Source organism: Nerophis ophidion, linkage group LG04 (assembly GCF_033978795.1).
Source record: "Nerophis ophidion isolate RoL-2023_Sa linkage group LG04, RoL_Noph_v1.0, whole genome shotgun sequence".
Lineage (NCBI taxonomy): Eukaryota > Metazoa > Chordata > Actinopteri > Syngnathiformes > Syngnathidae > Nerophis > Nerophis ophidion.
The window spans coordinates 5,319,371-5,341,045 of record NC_084614.1 but is presented as its reverse complement, the minus strand read 5'-3'; the positions used below and the strand labels follow the sequence as shown (position 1 = coordinate 5,341,045).

The 21,675-nt window shown below is 34.5% G+C and overlaps 1 protein-coding gene across 2 annotated transcripts in view; it reads left to right on the top strand.

The window, feature by feature from the left end:
- LOC133550788 (periostin-like) overlaps positions 1-21,675 on the top strand; it is a 92,740-nt gene that overhangs the window by 61,982 nt on the left and 9,083 nt on the right. For both annotated transcript variants that reach the window (XM_061896826.1, XM_061896827.1), the window contains exons 14-20: positions 2,095-2,225; positions 9,505-9,607; positions 9,689-9,756; positions 9,825-9,870; positions 9,937-9,978; positions 17,396-17,614; positions 17,695-17,730. In XM_061896826.1, the coding sequence (XP_061752810.1) occupies positions 2,095-2,225; positions 9,505-9,607; positions 9,689-9,756; positions 9,825-9,870; positions 9,937-9,978; positions 17,396-17,614; positions 17,695-17,730 (645 nt within the window). The remainder of the gene's footprint in view (positions 1-2,094; positions 2,226-9,504; positions 9,608-9,688; positions 9,757-9,824; positions 9,871-9,936; positions 9,979-17,395; positions 17,615-17,694; positions 17,731-21,675) is intronic.

Below are 21,675 nucleotides of genomic sequence, written 5' to 3'. Positions count from 1 at the left end.
TTTTAAAGCCAATTTTGTCGTTAAACACCCCTGAGTCAAATTTTAGTATTTGGCAGATGCTAACCTTTTTAGCATGCTAACTTTTTTTTAGCTAATTTTGCACCTTAGAGTCACAAAAGTTAGTACCAACTATTTAAACCCAATGTTGTCATTAAACACCCCTGAGTCAAATTTTAGTAGTTGGCACCTGCTAACTTTTTTTTTAGCTAATTGTACACTTTTATTAGCTAGTTTCGCACCTTAAAGTCATAAAACTTGGTACTTGGCCACATGCTAACTTTTGGAGCAATTTTTTCCATTATACACCTCAGAGTCATAACTTGGTACTTGACACATGCTAAACTTTTAAGCATGCTAACTTTTTTAGCTGATTTTACACTCTATTTTTTAGCTAATTTCGCACCTTAGAGTCATAAGACTTTGTGGCATTTTTTTAAAGCCAATGTTGTCGTTAAACACCCAAAAGTCATATTTTGGTACTTGGCACATGCTAACTTTTTTAGAATGCTAACTTTTTTAGCTAATTTTACACTTTTATTAGCTAGTTCCGCAACTTAAAGTCATAACTCTTGGTACTTGGCCAAATGCTAACTTTTGGAGCATTTTTTTCCAACCTAAGTTAGCATACTAACCTTTTTAGCTAATTTCCACTTTTTTCGTACCTGAAAGTCATAAAACTAGGTACGTGGCCACATGCTAACTTTTCTTTGGTCAATTTTGCCATTATACACCTCAGAGTCATAACTTGGTACTTGTCACATGCTAAGTTAGCATGCTAGCCTTCTTAGCTAATTTTACACTTTTCTTTAGCTAATTTCATACCTTAGAGCCATAAAACATGATACGTGGCCACATCCTAACTGTATTAGCATGCTAACTTTTTTTGCTAATTTTACCTTTTCTTTAGCTAATTTCACACCTTAGAGTCAACAAACTTGGTACTTGGCCACATGCTAACATTTTTAGCCAATTCTGCAATTATACACCTCAGAGTCAGAACTTGGTACTTGACATATGCTAAGTTAGCATGCTAACATTTTTAGCTAATTTACACTATTTTAGTACCTTCAAGTCATATAACCTGATACATGGCCACATGCTAACTTTTTTAGCATGCTAACTCTTTTAGCTAATTTTACACTTTTCTTTAGCTCATTTCGCACCTTAGAGTCATAAAACTTGGTACATGGCCACATGCTAACTTTTTCTTGGTCCATTTTGCTATTATACACCTCAGAGTCATAAATTGGTACTTGACACATGCTAAGTTAGCATGCTAACATTTTTAGCTAATTTACACTTTTTTCGCACCTTTGAGTCATAAAACCTGATACGTGGCCACAAGCTAACTTTATTAACATGCTAACTTTTTTCTGCTAATTTTACACTTTCTTTAGCTAATTTCGCACCTTCGAGTCAACAAACTTGGTACGTGGCCACATTTTTTTTTAGCTAATTTTGCCGTTGTACACCTCAGAGTCATAACTCGGTACTCGACACATGCTAAGGTCAGCATGGTAGCTTGCTAGTATTAGCATGCTAACATTTTTACCGATCTTGCCGTTGTACACTTCGGAGTCACATACATTGGTGCTTGACACATGCTAACCGTTAGCATACTAATGTTAGCATTTCAGTTCGACAGACAGGAAGCCTTTGGTAGGGTTTCTTTCTGTAAATATAATTAATTATAATATTAGTTGTAATGAATAAAAACAGTATGGTAATTTGACAATGAGCTCTGAGGTGTGCTTGTGCTGCCATCTAGTGTCTACTTTTAAGTTTATGTGGTTAAAAAAAACCGAGTAAAACATCAATACAGTATTTGATTTTCAATTATTGTTGACATCCTGTAATTTTTTTTAGGTTAGGGTTCCAAGGAATACCTGAAATATTGACAACAAATTCCTAAAATGACAAGTTGATTAAATACGAGCCTCCAAACATTGCAACTTTCCAAAAAAATCTGCCGCGATTTTTGGCATTTGAGGCCGCGAAAAATCACAAAAAATGCGAGCGAAATCCTGGGGGGACTATAGAGGTCACCACCACCACCACCACCACCTCGGTGATAACGATGACGCTTTGTGACAGGTGACCTGAACGTTCTGAGGACCATTCTGCTTTATCACGTCAGCAATGGCATCTTCATCAATGGCGGCCTGGAAGGGGGCGTGACCAACCTGCTGAAAACACTGCAGGGCCGGAACCTGCAGGTCATGTCTGTAAGTACACCTGGAACTAGAACCTGCAGGTTATGTCTGTAAGTACACCTGGAACTAGAACCTGCAGGTTATGTCTGTAAGTACACCTGGAACTAGAACCTGCAGGTTATGTCTCTAAGTACACCTGGAACTGGAACCTGCAGGTTATGTCTGTAAGTACACCTGGAACTGGAACCTGCGGGTTATGTCTGTAAGTGCATCTGGAACTGGAACCTGCAGGTCATGTCCGTAAGTACACCTGGAACTGGAACCTGCAGGTCATGTCCGTAAGTACACCTGGAACTGGAACCTGCTGGTTATGTCTGTAAGTACATTTGGAACTAGAACCTGCTGGTCTTGTCCGTAAGTACACCTGGAACTAGAACCTGCAGGTCATGTCCGTAAGTACACCTGGAACTGGAACCTGCAGGTCATGTCCGTAAGTACACCTGGAACTGGAACCTGCTGGTTATGTCTGTAAGTACATTTGGAACTAGAACCTGCTGGTCTTGTCCGTAAGTACACCTGGAACTGGAACCTGCAGGTTATGTCTGTAAGTGCATCTGGAACTGGAACCTGCAGGTCATGTCCGTAAGTACATCTGGAACTTGAACCCCCGTTCAGCTCGGGATGCGTTTGATTCTATTGGCTCCAACAAGAACATTGAACCATTGAAATTTGGTCATTTTCTAACCAATATTCTACAACACAAATACAACGTTGAAACAACATGCTTTTTGACAACGTTTAATCAATGTTCGATTATGTTGATTTGACCATTGAAATTTGGTTATTTCCCAACCAATATTTTACAACATAAATACGTTTTGACAACGTTTAATCAATGTTGAGTTCCGATGTTTTTTTGACCATTGAATTTTGGTTATTTCCCAACCAATATTCTACAACACAAATAACAACGTTGAAACATGTTTTTTGACGACGTTTAATCAATGTTGGTTTGTGATGTTGACTTGATTATTGAATTTTGGTCATTTCCCAACCAATGTTCTACAACAAAAATACAACGTTGAAACAACATGTTTTATGACAACGTTCAATTAACGTTGGGTACTGACGTTGGTTTGACCATTGAATTTTGGTCATTTTCTAACGAATATTCTACAACACAAATTCAAAACATTGAAAAAACATGCTTTTTGATGACGTTTAATCAATGTTCTATTATGATGTTGATTTGACCATTGAAATTTGGTCATTTCCCAACCAATATTTTACAACATAAATACAACGTTTTGACAACGTTTAATCAATGTTGAGTTCCGATGTTTTTTTGACCATTGAATTTTGGTTATTTCCCAACCAATATTATACAACACAAATAACAACGTTGAAACATGTTTTTTGATGACGTTTAATCAATGTTGGGTTCCGATGTTGATTTGATTATTGAATTTGGGTCATTTCCCAACCAATATTTTACAACATAAATACAACGTTTTGACAACATTTAATCAATGTTGAGTTCCGATGTTTTTTTGACCATTGAATTTTGGTCATTTTCTAACCAATATTCTACAACACAATTAACAACGTTGAAACATGTTTTTTGACGACGTTTAATCAATGTTGGGTTCTGATGTTGATTTGACCATTGAATTTTGGTCATTTCCCAACCAATGTTCTACAACAAAAATACAACGTTGAAACAACATGTTTTATGACAACGTTTAATTAACGTTGGGTCCTGACGTTGGTTTGACCATTGAATTTTGGTCATTTTCTAAAGAATATTCTACAACACAAATTCAAAACATTGAAAAAACATGCTTTTTGATGACGTTTAATCAATGTTCGATTATGATGTTGATTTGACCATTGAAATTTGGTCATTTCCCAACCAATATTTTACAACATAAATACAACGTTTTGACAACGTTTAATCAATGTTGAGTTCCGATGTTTTTTTGACCATGGAATTTTGGTCATTTTCTAACCAATATTCTACAACACAAATAACAACGTTGAAACATGTTTTTTGATGACGTTTAATCAATGTTGGGTTCTGATGTTGACTTGATTATTGAATTTGGGTCATTTCCCAACCAATATTTTACAACATAAATACAGCGTTTAATCAATGTTGAGTTCCGATGTTTTTTTGACCATTGATTTTAGGTCATTTTCTAACCAATAATATACAACAAATAACGATGAAACAACATGTTTTTTGGCGACGTTTAATCAATGTTGGGTTCTGATGTTACTTGATTATTGAATTTTGGTCATTTACCAACCAATATTCTACAACACAAATACAACGTTGAAACAACGTATTTTTTTACGTTAAATCAATGTCGGGTTCTAATGTTGATTTGACCATTGAATTTTGGTATTTTCCCAACCATTATTCTACAACAAAAATACAACGTTGAAACAACATGTTTTATGATGACGTTTAATCATTTTTTGGTTCTGATGTTGATTTGACCATTGAAGTTTGGTCATTTCCCAACTTTTACACAAATACAACGTTGAAAAAACATGCTTTTTGACAACGTTTAATCAACGTTGGGTTCTGACATTGATTTGAACGTTGAATTTTGGTCATTTCTCAACCGATATTCTACGACACAAATACAACGTTGAAACAACATGCTTTTTGACGATGTTAAATCAATGTTGGGTTCTGACATTTTTTAAACATTGAATTTTGGTTGTTTCCCAACCAATATTCTACAACACAAATACAACATTAAAAAACATGTTTTTTGACAACGTTGGGTTCTGACGTTTTGACCATTGAATTTTGGTCATTTCCCAACCAATATTCTACAACACAAACACAACGTTGAAACAACATGCTTTTTGACGATATTTAATCAATGTTGGGTTCTGATGTTGATTTGACCGTTGAAATTTGGTCAACTCCCAACCAATATCAACAACACAAATACAACGTTGAAACAACATCCTTTTTGACAACGTTTAATCAATGTCGGGTTCCGATGTTAATTTGACCGTTGAATTTTGGTCGTTTCCCAACCAATATTCTACAACACAAACACAACGTGCTTTTCGACGACCTTTAATCAATGTCAGGATGTAACGTTTATTTGACATTGAAATTTGGTCATTTCCCAACCAACATGGATCCCATTCCTAGACCTCAACATTGATCTCAGTTTACAAACACAACTATTTTGCAAGGTTGTTTCAAAGTCGCTTTCAAAGGACGTGTACGTGTAATCAACGTTGTTTCAATGTCTCGCGTCTGCTGGGAAAGTCCGCCCGGAAGCTCGGGGATCATCCCCGGAGGACGACGAGACATAATCAAGACCGTCCTGCCGTCATTTCCTTGGTTTCCTCTCTACTTTCCGTGGCGATAAAGCAATCGGGCGATCTGGTGGCGTCTCGTGCTATGGTGGGCGTGAAAAGCAGACAGGAAGTAGCGCAGAGGAGGGAAAACCTATCCCCGGGTGACTCAGACGTCCGCCTCCACAGCAGCCTCCTGATTACAGGAAGTTGATCAGCAAGTGGTGGAGCAGACGGGCCTGCTGTGGCCATCATGCCTCAACACTCCTCCACCCTGATAGTTGTTCATCAATCTCTATTTGAAAAACTTGATCGCGGCCACGATTCACGTCAATCCATGAATTGATGAACATGGACCTTAAGAAAGTTGAAAAACTTATTGGAGTGTTACCATTTAGTAGTCAATTGTATAGAATATGTACTGATAAAATTTTCAATCAATCAATCAAGTCCAACGGCGGCATCAAACCTGACGTCGCGCCCTAACACTTGGCGGTCACTCCAGCAGAACTGAGAGCGCACTCGGCTTAGCGACCTAGCGGTGATGTCGCCAGTTGTAATGCCAACAAAGCGATTGTCTTAAAAGCTCTCCAAAGTAAGTAAAGTAAGGTTTCCCTTTTTGCAAAAATGCACTAGCGTCATGCTAATATACATTTTAATATTATGAGTCCAATAAAATGACACATAATACAATAATAATGCTAATAAAATATATTATAAATATATTATAAAAATCCAACCATTTTCTACAGCTTCTATAGCTTCTTTAGCGTCATGCTAATATACATTTTAATATAATGAGTCCAATAAAATGACACATAATACAATAATAATGCTAATAAAATATATTATAAATATTCCGCCCGATTGTAGCTGAGATAGGTGCCAGCGCCCCCCGCGACCCCGAAAGGGAATAAGCGGTAGAAAATGGATGGATGGATAAATATATATATATATATATATATATCCAACCATTTTCTATAGCTTCTATAGCGTCATGTTAATATACATTTTAATATGAGTCCAATAAAATGACACATAATACAATAATAATGCTAAGAAAATATATTATAAATATGATAAATATATATATATATATACATCCAACCATTTTCTACAGTTTCTATAGCTTTTATTGCGTCATGCTAATATACATTTTAATATTATGAGTCCAATAAAATGACACATAATAATACAATAATAATGCTAATAAAATATATTATAAATGTGATAAATATATATATACATCCAACCATTTTCTACAGCTTCTATAGCTTCTATAGCGTCATGCTAATCTACATTTTAATATTATGAGTCCAATAAAGTGACACATAATACAATAATAATGCTAATAAAATATATAATAAATATGATAAATATATATATATATATATATATCCAACCATTTTCTACAGCTTCTATAGCGTCATGCTAATATACATTTTAATATTATAATGAGTCCAATAAAATGACACATAATACAATAATAATGCTAATAAAATATATTATAAATATGATATATATATATATATATATATATCCAACCATTTTCTACAGCTTCTATAGCGTCATGCTAATATACATTTTAATACTATAATGAGTCCAATAAAAAGACACACAATATCATAATAATGCTAATAAAATATATTATAAATATGATAAATATATATATATATACATATATCCCACCATTTTCTATAGCTTCTATAGCGTCATGCTAATATACATTTTAATATTATAATGCGTCCAATAAAATGACACATAATACAATAATAATGCTAATAAAATATAAATATGATAAATATATATATACATCCATTTTCTACAGCTTCTATAGCGTCATGCTAATATACATTTTAATATTATGAGGCCAATAAAATGACACATAATAATACAATAATAATGCTAATAAAATATATTATAAATATGTTAAATATATATATCCAACCATTTTCTACAGCTTCTATAGTTTCTATAGCGTCATGCTAATATACATTTTAATATTATGAGTCCAATAAAAAGACACATAATACAATAATAATGCTAATAAAATATATTATAAATATGTTAAATATATATATCCAACCATTTTCTACAGCTTCTATAGTTTCTATAGCGTCATGCTAATATACATTTTAATATTATGAGTCCAATAAAAAGACACATAATACAATAATAATGCTAATAAAATATATTATAAATATGATAAATATATATATATATATATATATCCAACCATTTTCTATAGCTTCTATAGCGTCATGCTAATATACATTTTAATATTATGAGTCCAATAAAATGACACATAATACAATAATAATGCTAATAAAATATATTATAAATATGATAAATATATATATATATATATATATATATATCCAACCATTTTCTACAGCTTCTATAGCGTCATGCTAATATACATTTTAATATTATAATGAGGCCAATAAAATGACACATAATAATTCAATAATAATGCTAATAAAATATATGATAAATATATATATATATATATATCCAACCATTTTCTACTGCTTGTCCCATTGGGGATCGCGAGCGGTGCTGGAGCCTATCTCAGCTGCATTCGGGCAGAAGGCAGGTACACCCTGGACAAGTCGCCACCTCATCACAGGGCCAATACAGATAGACAACATTCACACTCACATTATATATATATATATATACGTGTGTGTATATATATGTGACAGACCTAATACAATAATAATGCTAATAAACTATATTATAAATATGATAAAATATATTATATATATATATATATCCAACCATTTTCTACCGCTTGTCCCATTGGGGATCGCGAGCGGTGTTGGAGCCTATCTCAGCTGCACTCGGGCAAAAGGCAGGTACACCCTGGACAAGTCGCCACCTCATCACAGCGTTAATACAGATAGACAACATTCACACTCACATTTTATATATACATATATATATGTGACAGACTTAAGCCGTCGTCGTGTGGGTTGCATGGACCACCCAGGAAGGACATCTCACTCGAGCAGGTCTGACTCTTTTTATCTCACAAATAAAGCTTGTCTTTCGGTTTGGTGGCTTTTCAGCTCCTTCCCTCCTGCTCGCTCCTCGCTCTCCTTCAGTCGGCCGCGTCGTTGTCGTTGTCGTGCGCTCTTTTGCTTCCACTCTTCGATCTCTCCTTGTGCCACGCACCTGATTTAGATTGTGGCGGCGTCACTCCCGACACCCCCCGCCTCTCCGCTCCGCTGCATCCTCCACCTCCTTGCCGCCATCTTTATATATATATATATATATATATATATATATATATAAAACCATTCAAAATGACCATATTTTTTTTAGCCCAATGCGACCTCCAAGTCCAAAATTTTGGACACGACTGCCATCCAACGTCTTGGACTTGTAGCTGCAAGTGCAACTTAATGTCATACTTGCAAGTGAGATAGTGGTTAGATCAGTAGGTCGTGAGTTCAAACCCCGGGCCGAGTCATACCAAAGACCATAAAAATGGGAGCCATTACCTCCCTGCTTGGCACTCAGCATCAGAGGGTTGGAATTGGGGGTTAAATCACCCAAAAATGATTCCCGGGCGCGGCCACTGCTGCTGCTCACTGCTCCCCTCACCTCCCAGGGAGTGATCAAAGGTGACGGGTCAAACGCAGAGAATAATTTCACCACACCTAGTGTGTGTGTGTGTGTGTGTGTGTGTGTGTGTGTGTGTGTGTGTGTGTGTGTGTGTGTGTGTGTGTGTGTGTGTGACAATCATCTCTTTATTAAATCTTGCAGTAAAAAAATGGGATTTTATTATCAAAAACAATTCATATTTATAAACACACACAAAAGTACTAAATATTGGTATCTGGTTTGGACTCCCAGATACCAGGACTTGTGAAATGTGGACAGTAGCTGCTACCAGCAACTGTTTTGATAGTCTTCCTAACTATTAGTCGGACTAATTATGCAAATTGAGCGAGCTCATGGTGTGTTTGGGGGTCAAAAGTCCCAGATGTGCAGCATCTGATACGTGTTTTGTGCTCAGGCCAACAACTCCATCCACGTCAACTCGGTGGGCGTCCCCGACGGCGACCTGATGGCCACCAACGGCGTGATCCACGTGGTGAAGAACGTCCTCTACCCCGCAGGTGAGCTCATGGAACAACGGCGCCCGTGCGGAACAACGGTGACGTCCCGCTCTGTTGACCCCCCCCCCCCCCCCCTGGCAGATCTTCCCGTGGGCCGCCAGGACCTGCTGCTGCTCCTCAGGAAGATCATCAAGTACATCAAGATCCAGGTAGCCGCCACACACGCCTGATGGTTCGGGGGGGACTCCCTGTGAAACTCTCGGTTCCTGTTCCCTAGTTCATCTCAGGATTCTCCTACTCTGAGGTCCCGCTCACCTTCCTCAGTAAGTTTCCCTCCGTGCTGACCTTTGACCCCCTGACCGTCCGCTGAAGCTGTTTGGTCTCCACAGAGAGGACCACCACGGTCACCACCACGGAGTACACCGAGCAAGGTGAGTCTGGCCGGTCCGATGTCTCTGTATTGCAATAACCTTACATTATTTCACATACAAAGTCTACTAATGTAGGATTTTATTCATATTTATCTAATTGTTAATGTACTGTAAATATCTGCTTACTTGCTGTGTAACATGGTTTTGAGAAGCACTTTTTCTTCTGGCGTTTGATACCTGACGTCTTTTTGTAGGTTGAAACCTGACCTACACATGCAAATTGAGGTGCAAAGTTGGAATTATGAGATGAAAAGTCGAAATAATTGGATAAAAAAGTCTGAATTATTTGATAAAAAGGGGAAAATATGAGGTAAAAGTTGGAATTATGAGATGAAAAGTTGAAATAATTGGATAAAAAAGTCTGAATTATTTGATAAAAAGGGGAAAATATGAGGTAAAAGTTGGAATTGAGATGAAAAATCGAAATAATTGGATAAAAAAAGTCTGAATTATTTGATAAAAAGGGGAAAATATGAGGTAAAAGTTGGAATTATGAGATGAAAAATCGAAATAATTGGATAAAAAAGTCTGAATTATTTGATAAAAAGGGGAAAATATGAGGTAAAAATTGGAATTATGAGATGAAAAGTCGAAATAATTGGATAAAAAAGTCTGAATTATTTGATAAAAAGGGGAAAATATGAGGTAAAAATTGGAATTATGAGATGAAAAGTCGAAATAATTGGATTAAAAAGTCTGAATTATTTGATAAAAAGGGGAAAATATGAGGTAAAAGTTGGAATTATGAGATGAAAAGTCGAAATAATTGGATAAAAAAGTCTGAATTATTTGATAAAAAGGGGAAAATATGAGGTAAAAGTTGGAATTATGAGATGAAAAGTCGAAATAATTGGATAAAAAAGTCTGAATTATTTGATAAAAAGGGGAAAATATGAGGTAAAAGTTGGAATTATGAGATGAAAATTCGAAATAATTGGATTAAAAAGTCTGAATTATTTGATAAAAAGGGGGAAATATGAGGTAAAAATTGGAATTATGAGACGAAAAGTCGAAATAATTGGATAAAAATGTCTGAATTATTTGATAAAAAGGGGAAAATATGAGGTAAAAATTGGAATTATGAGATGAAAAGTCGAAATAATTGGATAAAAAATCTGAATTATTTGATAAAAAGGGGAAAATATGAGGTAAAAATTGGAATTATGAGATGAAAAGTCGAAATAATTGGATAAAAAAGTCTGAATTATTTGATAAAAAGGGGAAAATATGAGGTAAAAATTGGAATTATGAGATGAAAAGTTGAAATAATTGGATAAAAAAGTCTGAATTATTTGATAAAAAGGGGAAAATATGAGGTAAAAATTGGAATTATGAGATGAAAAGTCGAAATAATTGGATTAAAAAGTCTGAATTATTTGATAAAAAGGGGAAAATATGAGATAAAAGTTGGAATTATGAGATGAAAAGTCGAAATAATTGGATAGAAAAGTCTGAATTATTTGATAAAAAGGGGAAAATATGAGGTAAAAAGTCAAAATCGTGTCATACATTGAAACACGATGATGAGATAAAATGTCGAGATAATCAAAAATATGACATCAAAATTCAGAATAATTAGATAAAACGTCATGGAAAAAAAGTAAAAATGAAATAAATAAAAAAATCATGACAAAAACATTGTAATTATGAAATAGATAGTCAAAAATATGAGATCAAAAGTAGAAATAATTAGATAAAACTTCATAATTATTTGATAAAAAGTCAAAATAATGATGTAAAAAAAACATCTTGACAAAAAAAATTAATATGAGATAGAATGATCATGATTATGAGATAAAATGTCAAAATTATGGGATAAAATAATCATGATGATGAGATAATATATACATAAAAAGTCGAAATAATTGGATAAAAAGTCCTTGTTTGATAAAAATACAAAATATAAGTTAAAGAGTAAAAATCATTGCATAAATAAAACATGATTATGAAATAAAATGTCGAAATAATAATCTTTTATAAAGTAGAAATAATTAAATAAAACGTCATAATTATTTGATAAAAAGTCAAAATAATGATGTAAAAAAATCTTGGCAAAATAATTATTATGAGATAAAAGGATACAATTATCATGATAATGAGATAAAATGTAAAAATTATTAGATAAAATAATCATAATTATGAGATAAAATGTCAAAATTATGAGATAAAACATAGATGAAAAGTTGAAATAATTGGATAAAATGTCCTTAATTATGACACAAAAGACGTGCTTGTAAGATAAAAAGTCAAAATTATGAGATAAAGGTAAAAAAAATCATGACAAAAAAAATCATTAGCAGATAAAATGTAGAAATGATTAAATAAATTGTCAAAAATATGTGATCAAAAGTAGAAATAATTAGATAAAACTTCATAATTAATTGATAAAAAGTCAAAATAATGATGTAAAAAAAATCTTGACAAAAAAAATTAATATGAGATAAAATGATCATGATCATGAGATAAAATGTCAAAATTGTGAGCTAAAATAATCATGATTATGAGAAGAAATGTCGAAATTATGAGATAATATATAGATAAAAAGTCGAAATAATTGGATAAAAAGTCCTAATTGATAAAAATACAAAATATAAGTTAAAGAGTAAAAATCATTGCATACTTAAAACATTAATATGAGATAAAATGTCGAAATAATAATCCTTTATAAAGTAGAAATAATTAGATAAAACGTCATGATTATTTGTTAAAAAGTCGAAATAATTGGATAAAAAGTCAGAATTATTTGATAAAAAGGGGAAAATATGAGGTGAAAAGTCAAAATCGTGTCATACATTGAAACACGATGATGAGATAAAATGTCGAGATAGTCAAAAATATGAATAATTAGATCAAAGGTCACGAAAAAAGTAAAAATGAAATAAATAAAAAAATCATGACAAAAAAATTGTAATTATGAGATAAAATGTAGAAATTATGAAAGAGAGAGGCAAAAATATGAGACCAAAAGTAGAAATAAATGGATAAGACTTCATAGTCAAAATGATGTAAAAAAAAAAAAAAAGTCTTGACAAAAAAAAATAATATGAGATAAAATGATCATGATTATGAGATAAAATGGCAAAATTGTGAGATAAAATGATCATGATTATGAGAAGAAATGTCGAAATTATGAGATAATATATAGATAAAAAGTCGAAATAATTGGATAAAACTTTATAATTATTTGATAAAAAGTCAAAATAATGATGTAAAAAAAAATCTTGACAAAAAAATTTAATATGAGATAAAATGTCAAAATTGTAAGATAAAATAATCATGATGATGAGATAATATATAGATAAAAAGTCGAAATAATCGGATAAAAAGTCCTTGTTTGATAAAAATACAAAATATAAGTTAAAGAGTAAAAATCATTGCATACATAAAACATGATTATGAGATAAAATGTTAAAATAATATACATTTATAAAGTAGAAATAATTAGATTAAACGTCGTAATTATTTGAAAAATGTCCAAATTATTACAAGACGGGTCAATATTATGAGATAAAATAACCATGATTATGATATTAAATGTCAAAAATACGAGATAAAATGTGGAATTGATTGGATAAAAAGTAGTACTTATTTATTAAAAAATCCATATTATAAGGTAAAAAGTTTAAAAAATTATGACACAAGACATGCTTATAAGGTAAAAGGTAAAAAAAATGGATAAAAAGTCATAATAATGAGGTAAAAAAAATCCTAATTATCAGATAAAATGTAGAAATTATGAAATACATAGTCAAAAATATGAGATCAAAAGTAGAAATAATTAGATAAAACTTCATAATTATTTGATAAAAAGTCAAAATAATGGTGTAGAAAAAATCTTGATAAAAAATTAACTATTATGTGGTAAAAGGTTAAAATTATGAGACAAAAAAATCACGATTATGAGATAAAATGTCAAAATTAAGAGATAAAATGTAAATAAAAAGTCAAAATATTAGGATAAAAAGTCAGAATTATTTGATACATCTTAAAAAATATGAGGTAAAAAGTCAAAATCATGCCGTAGATTAAAACATGATTACGAGATAAAATTTCGAGAAAGTCAAAATTTGAGATCAAAATTCAAAATAATTAGATAAAACGTCATAATTATTTGATAAAAATTGGTAAAAAGGAAGTTAAAAAAAATCATGAATAAAAAATCATAATTATGAAATAAAAAGTAAAAAATTATTACATAAAATGTAGAAATTATGAAATAGTCCAAAATATGACATCAAAAGTAGAAATAATTTGATAAAACTTCAAAATTATTTGATAAAAACTGAAAATATTGATGTAAAAAAATCTTGATCAAAAATTAACTATTTTGAGATAAAATTTCAAAATTACGAGATAAAATATAGATAAAAAGTCAAAATATTTGGATAAAAAGTCAGAATTATTTGATAAAACGTAAAATATATGAGGTAAAAAGTCAAAATCAGGCCGGAGATTAAAACAGGATTATGAGATAAAATTTCGAGAAAGTCAAAAATGTGAGATCAAAATTCTAAATAATTTGATAAACCGTCATAATTATTTGATAAAAAATAGTAAAAATGAAGTAAAAAAAAAATCATGACAAAAAATCATAATTATGACATAAAAAGTAAAAAATTATTAGATAAACTGTAGAAATTATGAAATAGTCCAAAATATGACATCAAAAGTAGAAATAATTAGATAAAACTTCAAAATTATTTGATAAAAAGTGAAAATATTGATGTAAAAAAATCTTGATCAAAAATTAACTATTATGAGATAAAATTTCAAAATTACGAGATAAAATATAGATAAAAAGTCAAAATATTTGGATAAAAAATCTGAATTATTTGATAAAACGTAAAAAGTCAAAATCATGCCGTAGATTAAAACACGATTATGAGATAAAATTTCGAGAAAGTCAAAAATGTGAGATCAAAATTGTAAATAATTAGATAAAACGTCATAATTATTTGATAAAAAAATAATAAAAATGAAGTACAAAAAAATCATAATTATGAGATCAAAAGTAAAAAATTATTAGATAAAATGTAGAATTTATGAAATAGTCAAAAATATGACATAAAAAGTAGAAATAATTAGATAAAACTTCAAAATTATTTGATAAAAAGTGAAAATATTGATGTAAAAAAATCTTGACAAAAAAAACATTGAGATAAAAGGTTAAAATTTATGAGAAAAAATAATCATGATTATGAGATAAAATGTCAAAACTGTGAGATAAAATAATCATGATTATGAGATAAAATGTAAAAATTAGGGGATAAATATACAAACGTAGATAAAAAGACGAAATAATTGGATAAAAAGTTCTTATGATTTGATGAAAAAAAGACAAAATATGAGGTAGAGTAAAAAATCATTGCATACATAAAACATGATTGTAAGATAAAATGTCGAAATAATAAACATTTATAAAGTAGAAATAATTAGATAAAACGTCATAATTATTTGATAAAAACTGAAAATATTAATGTAAAAAAATCTTGATCAAAAATTAACTATTATGAGATAAAATTTCAAAATTACAAGATAAAATATAGATAAAAAGTCAAAACATTTGGATAAAAAGTCTGAATTATTTGATAAAACGTCAAATATGAGGTAAAAAGTCAAAATCATGCCGTAGATTAAAACACGATTATGAGATAAAATTTCAAGAAAGTCCAAAATGTGAGATCAAAATTCAAAATAATTAGATAAAACGTCATAATTATTTGATAAAAAATAGTAAAAGTGAAGTTAAAAAAAATCATGACAAAAAATCATAATTATGAGATCAACAGTAAAAATTATTAGATAAAATATAGAAATTTCGAAATAGTCAAAAATATGACATCAAAAGTAAAAATAATTAGATAAAACTTCAAAATTATTTGAGAAAAAGTGAAAATATTAATGTAAAAAAATCTTGATCAAAAATTAACTTTTATGAGATAAAATTTCAAAATTACGAGATAAAATATAGATAAAAAGTCAAAATATTTGGATAAAAAATCTGAATTATTTGATAAAACTTAAAAAGTCAAAATCATGCCGTAGATTAAAACACGATTATGAGATAAAATTTCAAGAAAGTCCAAAATGTGAGATCAAAATTCAAAATAATTAGATAAAACGTCATAATTATTTGATAAAAAATAGTAAAAATGAAGTTAAAAAAAATCATGACAAAAAATCATAATTATGAGATAAACAGTAAAAATTATTAGATAAAATATAGAAATTTCGAAATAGTCAAAAATATGACATCAAAAGTAAAAATAATTAGATAAAACTTCAAAATTATTTGAGAAAAAGTGAAAATATTAATGTAAAAAAATCTTGATCAAAAATGAACTATTATTAGATAAAATTTCAAAATTACGAGATAAAATATAGATAAAAAGTCAAAATATTTGGATAAAAAATAAGAATTATTTGATAAAACTTAAAAAGTCAAAATCATGCCGTAGATTAAAACACGATTATGAGATAAAATTTTGAGAAAGTCAAAAATGTGAGATCAAAATTGTAAATAATTAGATAAAACGTCATAATTATTTGATAAAAAAAAACAAAAATTAAGTACAAAAAAATCATAATTATGAGATCAAAAGTAAAAAATTATTAGATAAAATGTAGAATTTATGAAATAGTCAAAAATATGACATAAAAAATAGAAATAATTAGAAAAAACTTCATAATTATTTGATAAAAAGTGAAAATATTGATGTAAAAAAATCTTGACAAAAAACAAAACATGAGATAAAAGGTTAAAATTTATGAGAAAAAATCATCATGATTATTTGATAAAATGTCAAAATTGTGAGATAAAATAATCATGATTATGAGATCAAACGTCCAAAATATTGACTATTGACAAAGGAGCAGCTTCGCACTGTGGAGGGACGTTAGCCGCCAGCTGGCTACATTCCACAGAGGATGCGGGGTGCTGTCAAATTTGCAGGCCACATCTAAAATATGTCGACAACATACGTTATCACGATGTAACAATCGTATTAAAAGTGTTGGCCCAAAGAAGTTTGGTTCAGGTGTTTCTCGGCAATCTTTTGGATTGTGTCCTGACATCCAAACTGGATCAGAACCCTGCATTCCTCCATGGAAATGTGGCTGCTGCCAGACATTGATTACACTCATGCTTCTTGTCGGGATCCACTCCTAAAACCTCTGGAATCCGTCGGCATATCAGGTAACGGTGCAATTATCAGGTAACGGTGCAATTATCAGGTAACGGTGCAATTAGGCTGTCAGAGTCTTGGAAGTCTCGGTCCGGCGCACTTCCCCTCCGACGGCCGCATGCCTTCACGTGTATCGGGTAACATAGCGCTGATAAAGTATGATTTTTTTTTACACGGACTTCTTTCTCTTAAGCGGGGGGAGGGTAGTGATCTGCCTGTTTACTCCCCTGCAGGTCCCGGGCAGACGCCGCTGATCCTGGTGGATGGAGAACCCTCCCTCACCAAGGTGACCCGGGTGATCAAAAAGGAGCCCATTGTCACCCAGGTGGTGGTGGAGGGCGAGCCAGTGGTCACCGAGGTAACCACCGTGGTGGAAGGGGACCCCTCGGTCACCAAGGTGACCCGGGTGATCGGAGAGCCGGGCCTGACTAAGGTCACCAGAGTCATCAAGGGTAAGCGGGCCCCGCCTTTTTACGACACGGCGACACTCCAGTCGGGGGGGATGATTAACGGCGTGTCTCCCTGGTCACAGATGGACAGCCGGACTCAGACGGAGAGACGATGACAGGTGAGTTACCTCCTCCGCTGTCTCGGTGGTCCGCCGAGGCCTTCGTTTGTCGTCTAACCAGCGTCGTCCCAACGTGAACTGACAGTAACTTGGTGGTCCTCAGACATCGTTCTCATGCTGTGCACCCAAATTTGAACGTGACATAGCTGGTCGAGAGAAACCAGACCTCGCCGGCGCAGTCGATGTCGAGAAATCCTAAAATGTTGTTTGTCCGTCCGGTTAGCGAGCTTCTTTCTGGCTCTTGAGGCCTGCCGTGGATGAACTTAAGTCCTTTACCCTGCTTGGGTCCAGATCCTCATGTTGGCATACAACCCCACTTAGAAAGGGGGGTCAGCATGGGCTGATGTCGTCCGGCCTCTAGTACATCCTTCTCAGAAAATATATTTTTTTAAGGCATCCGGAAGCGGAAGTAGGTCTACGTCATGTTTGCCCACCCTCAAACCAAGGCTATGTAGGTTTTTAAGGGGTTCGACCTTTTGATTTGTAGTCCATACCAGGAGTACATCAAAAGACGGATGTAGCATCGGGCTATTTCCGGTATGTCCGGGTTGAGTGGTAGGAGGCGTGGCTTAAAGGTGGACGTACAACTGCTTCCGGATTCCCTAAAAATTAGATCTGTAGTCCATACCAGAAGTCCATCTAAAGGCGGATGTGGCATCAGGCTATTTCCGGTATGTCCGGGTTGAGTGGTAGGAGGCGTGGCTTAAAGGTGGACGTACAACTGCTTCCGGATTCCCTAAAAATTAGATCTGTAGTCCATACCAGAAGTCCATCTAAAGGCGGATGTGGCATCGGGCTTTTTCCGGTATGTCCAGGTTGAGTGGTAGGAGGCGTGGCTTAAAGGTGGACGTACAACTGCTTCCGGATTCCCTAAAAATTAGATGTGTAGTCCATACCAGAAGTCCATCTAAAGGCGGATGTGGCATCGGGCTTTTTCCTGTATGTCCAGGTTGAGTGGTAGGAGGCGTGGCTTAAAGGTGGACGTACAACTGCTCCCAGATTCCCTAAAATATTAGATCTGTAGTCCATACCGGAAGTACATCTAAAGTAGGATGCGCCATCGGGCTATTTCCGGTATGTCCGGGTTGAGCGGTAGGAGGCGTGGCTTAAAGGTGGACGTACAACTGCTTCCGGATTCCCTAAAAATTAGATCTGTAGTCCATACCAGAAGTCCATCTAAAGGCGGATGTGGCATCGGGCTATTTCCGGTATGTCCGGGTTGAGTGGTAGGAGGCGTGGCTTAAAGGTGGACGTACAACTGCTGCCGGATTCCCTAAAATATTAGATCTGTAGTCCATACCGGAAATACATCTAAAGGCGGATGCGGCATCGGGCTATTTCCGGTATGTCCGGGTTGAGTGGTAGGAGGCGTGGCTTAAAGGTGGACGTACAACTGCTGCCGGATTCCCTAAAATATTAGATCTGTAGTCCATACCGGAAGTACATCTAAAGGCGAATGCGGCATCGGGCTTTTCCCGGTATGTCCGGGTTGAGTGGTAGGAGGTGTGGCTTAAAGGTGGACGTAAAACTGCTTCCGGATTCCCTAAAAATTAGATCTGTAGTCCATACCACAAGTCCATCTAAAGGCGGATGTGGCATCGGGCTTTTTCCGGTATGTCCAGGTTGAGTGGTAGGAGGCGTGGCTTAAAAGTGGACGTACAACTGCTTCCGGATTCCCTAAAATATTAGATCTGTAGTCCATACCGGAAGTACATCAAAAGGCGGATGTGGCATCAGGCTTTTTCCCGTATTTCCAGGCTGAGTGGTAGGAGGCGTGGCTTGAGGGCAGGCATTTTTGACGTAGAAGTGCTTCCGGATTCTCTAAAAAATTAGATCTGTAGTCCACAACCCCAGAAGTACATCAATAGGCGGATGCGGCATCTGGCTGTTTTCGGTATGTCTGGGTTGAGTGGTAGGAGGCATGGCTTAAGGGTGGACATACAACTGCTTCCGGATTCCCTAAACCGGAAGTCCATCTAAAGGCGAATGTGGCATCGGGCTTTTTCCGGTATTTCCAGGCTGAGTGGTAGGAGACGTGGCTTGAGGGCAAGCATTTTTGACGTAGAAGTGCTTCTGGATTCTCTAAAAAATTAGATCTGTAGTCCACAACCCCAGAAGTACATCAAAAGGCGGATGCGGCATCTGGCTATTTTCGGTATGTCTGGGTTGAGTGGTAGAAGGCGTGGTTTAAGGGTGGACGTAGAACTGCTTCTGGATCCCTTAAAACATTAGATTCGGAGTCCATACCGGAAGTTCATCAAAAGGCGGATGTGGCATCGGGCTATTTCCGGTATTTCCAGGTTGAGCGGTAAAAGTAGACTTAGAACTGCTTCCGCTTCAGGATTTTTAAAAAAATTAGATTTGTAGTCCATACCGGAAGTTGGATGTGGCATCTGGCTGTATCCGGGTTGAGTGGTAGGAGGCGTCGCTTGAACGTGGGCAGTTATGACGTAGAACTTCTTCCGGATTCCCTAAAAAATTAGACCTGTAGTCCATACCGCAAGTACATCAAAAGGCAGATGTGGTATCGGGCTATTTCCGGTCTTTCCAGGTTGAGCGGTAGCAGACGTGGCTTGAGGGTGGGCAGTTATAACGTAGAACTGCTTCCGGACTCCCTAAAAAAATTGATCTATAGTCCATACTGGTAGTACATCAAAGGGCGGATGTGGCAGCGGGCTATTTCCGGTATTTCTAGGTTGAGTAGTAGGAGACGTGGCTTGAGGGTGGGCGGTTATGACGTAAAACTGCTTCCGGGTTCTCTAGAAAATTAGATTTGTAGTCCATACCGGAAGTATATCACCAGTTGGATGTGGCATCCGGCTGTATCCGGGTTGAGTGGTAGGAGGCGTCGCTTGAACGTGGGCAGTTATGACATAGAACTTCTTCCGGATTCCCTAAAAAATTAGATCTGTAGTCCATACCGCAAGTACATCAAAAGGCAGATGAGGTATCGGGCTATTTCCGGTATTTCCAGGTTGAGTGGTAGGAGATTTGGCTTGAGGGTGGGCAGTTATAACGTGGAACTGCTTCCGGACTCCCTAAAAAAATTGATCTGTAGTCCATACCGGTAGTACATCAAAGGGCGGATGTGGCAACGGGCTATTTCCGGTATTTGTTTGGGTTGAGTAGTAGGAGGCTTGGTTTCAGGGTGGGAAAAGTAGACTTAGAACTGCTTCCGCTTCAGGATTCTTTAAAAATTTTTATTTGTAGTCCATACCGGAAGTGGATGTGGCATCGGGCTATTTCCAGGTTGAGTGGTGGGAGGCGTGGCTTCAGGGTGGGCAAATATGACGTAGAACTGCTTTCGCTTCCGGATTCCTTAAAAAATTTGATTTGTGGTCCATACTGGAAGTACATCAAAAGGCGGATGTGGTATTGGGCTATTTCCGGTCTTTCCAGGTTGAGTGGTAGGAGACGTGGCTTGAGGGTGAGCAGTTATGACGTAGCACTGCTTCCGGGTTCTCTAGAAAATTAGATCTGTAGTCCATACCGGAAGTATATCAAAAGGCGGATGTGGCATCGGGCTATTTCCGGTATTTCTAGGTTGAGTGGTAGGAGACGTGGCTTAAGGGTGGACGTAGAACTGCTTCCGGATTCCTTAAAACATTAGATTTGTAGTCCAGACCGGAAGTACATCAAAAGGCAAATGTGGTATTGGGCTATTTCCGGTATTTTTCGGTTTTAATGGTAGGAGGCGTGGTTTGAAGTTGGGAAAAGTAGACTTAGACTGCCTCCACTTCAGGATTTAAAAAAAAAAATTAGATTCATAGTCTATACCGGAAGTACATCTCCAGGTGGATGTGACATTGGGCTATTTCCGGATTGAGTGGTAGGAAGCGTGGCTTGAGGGTGGGCAGTTATGACGTAGAACTGCTTTTATAGGACACCAATGAATAATCATATTGCAGTATCTGTAAAGTATTAGTTCATGTTTTTTTTTGTACA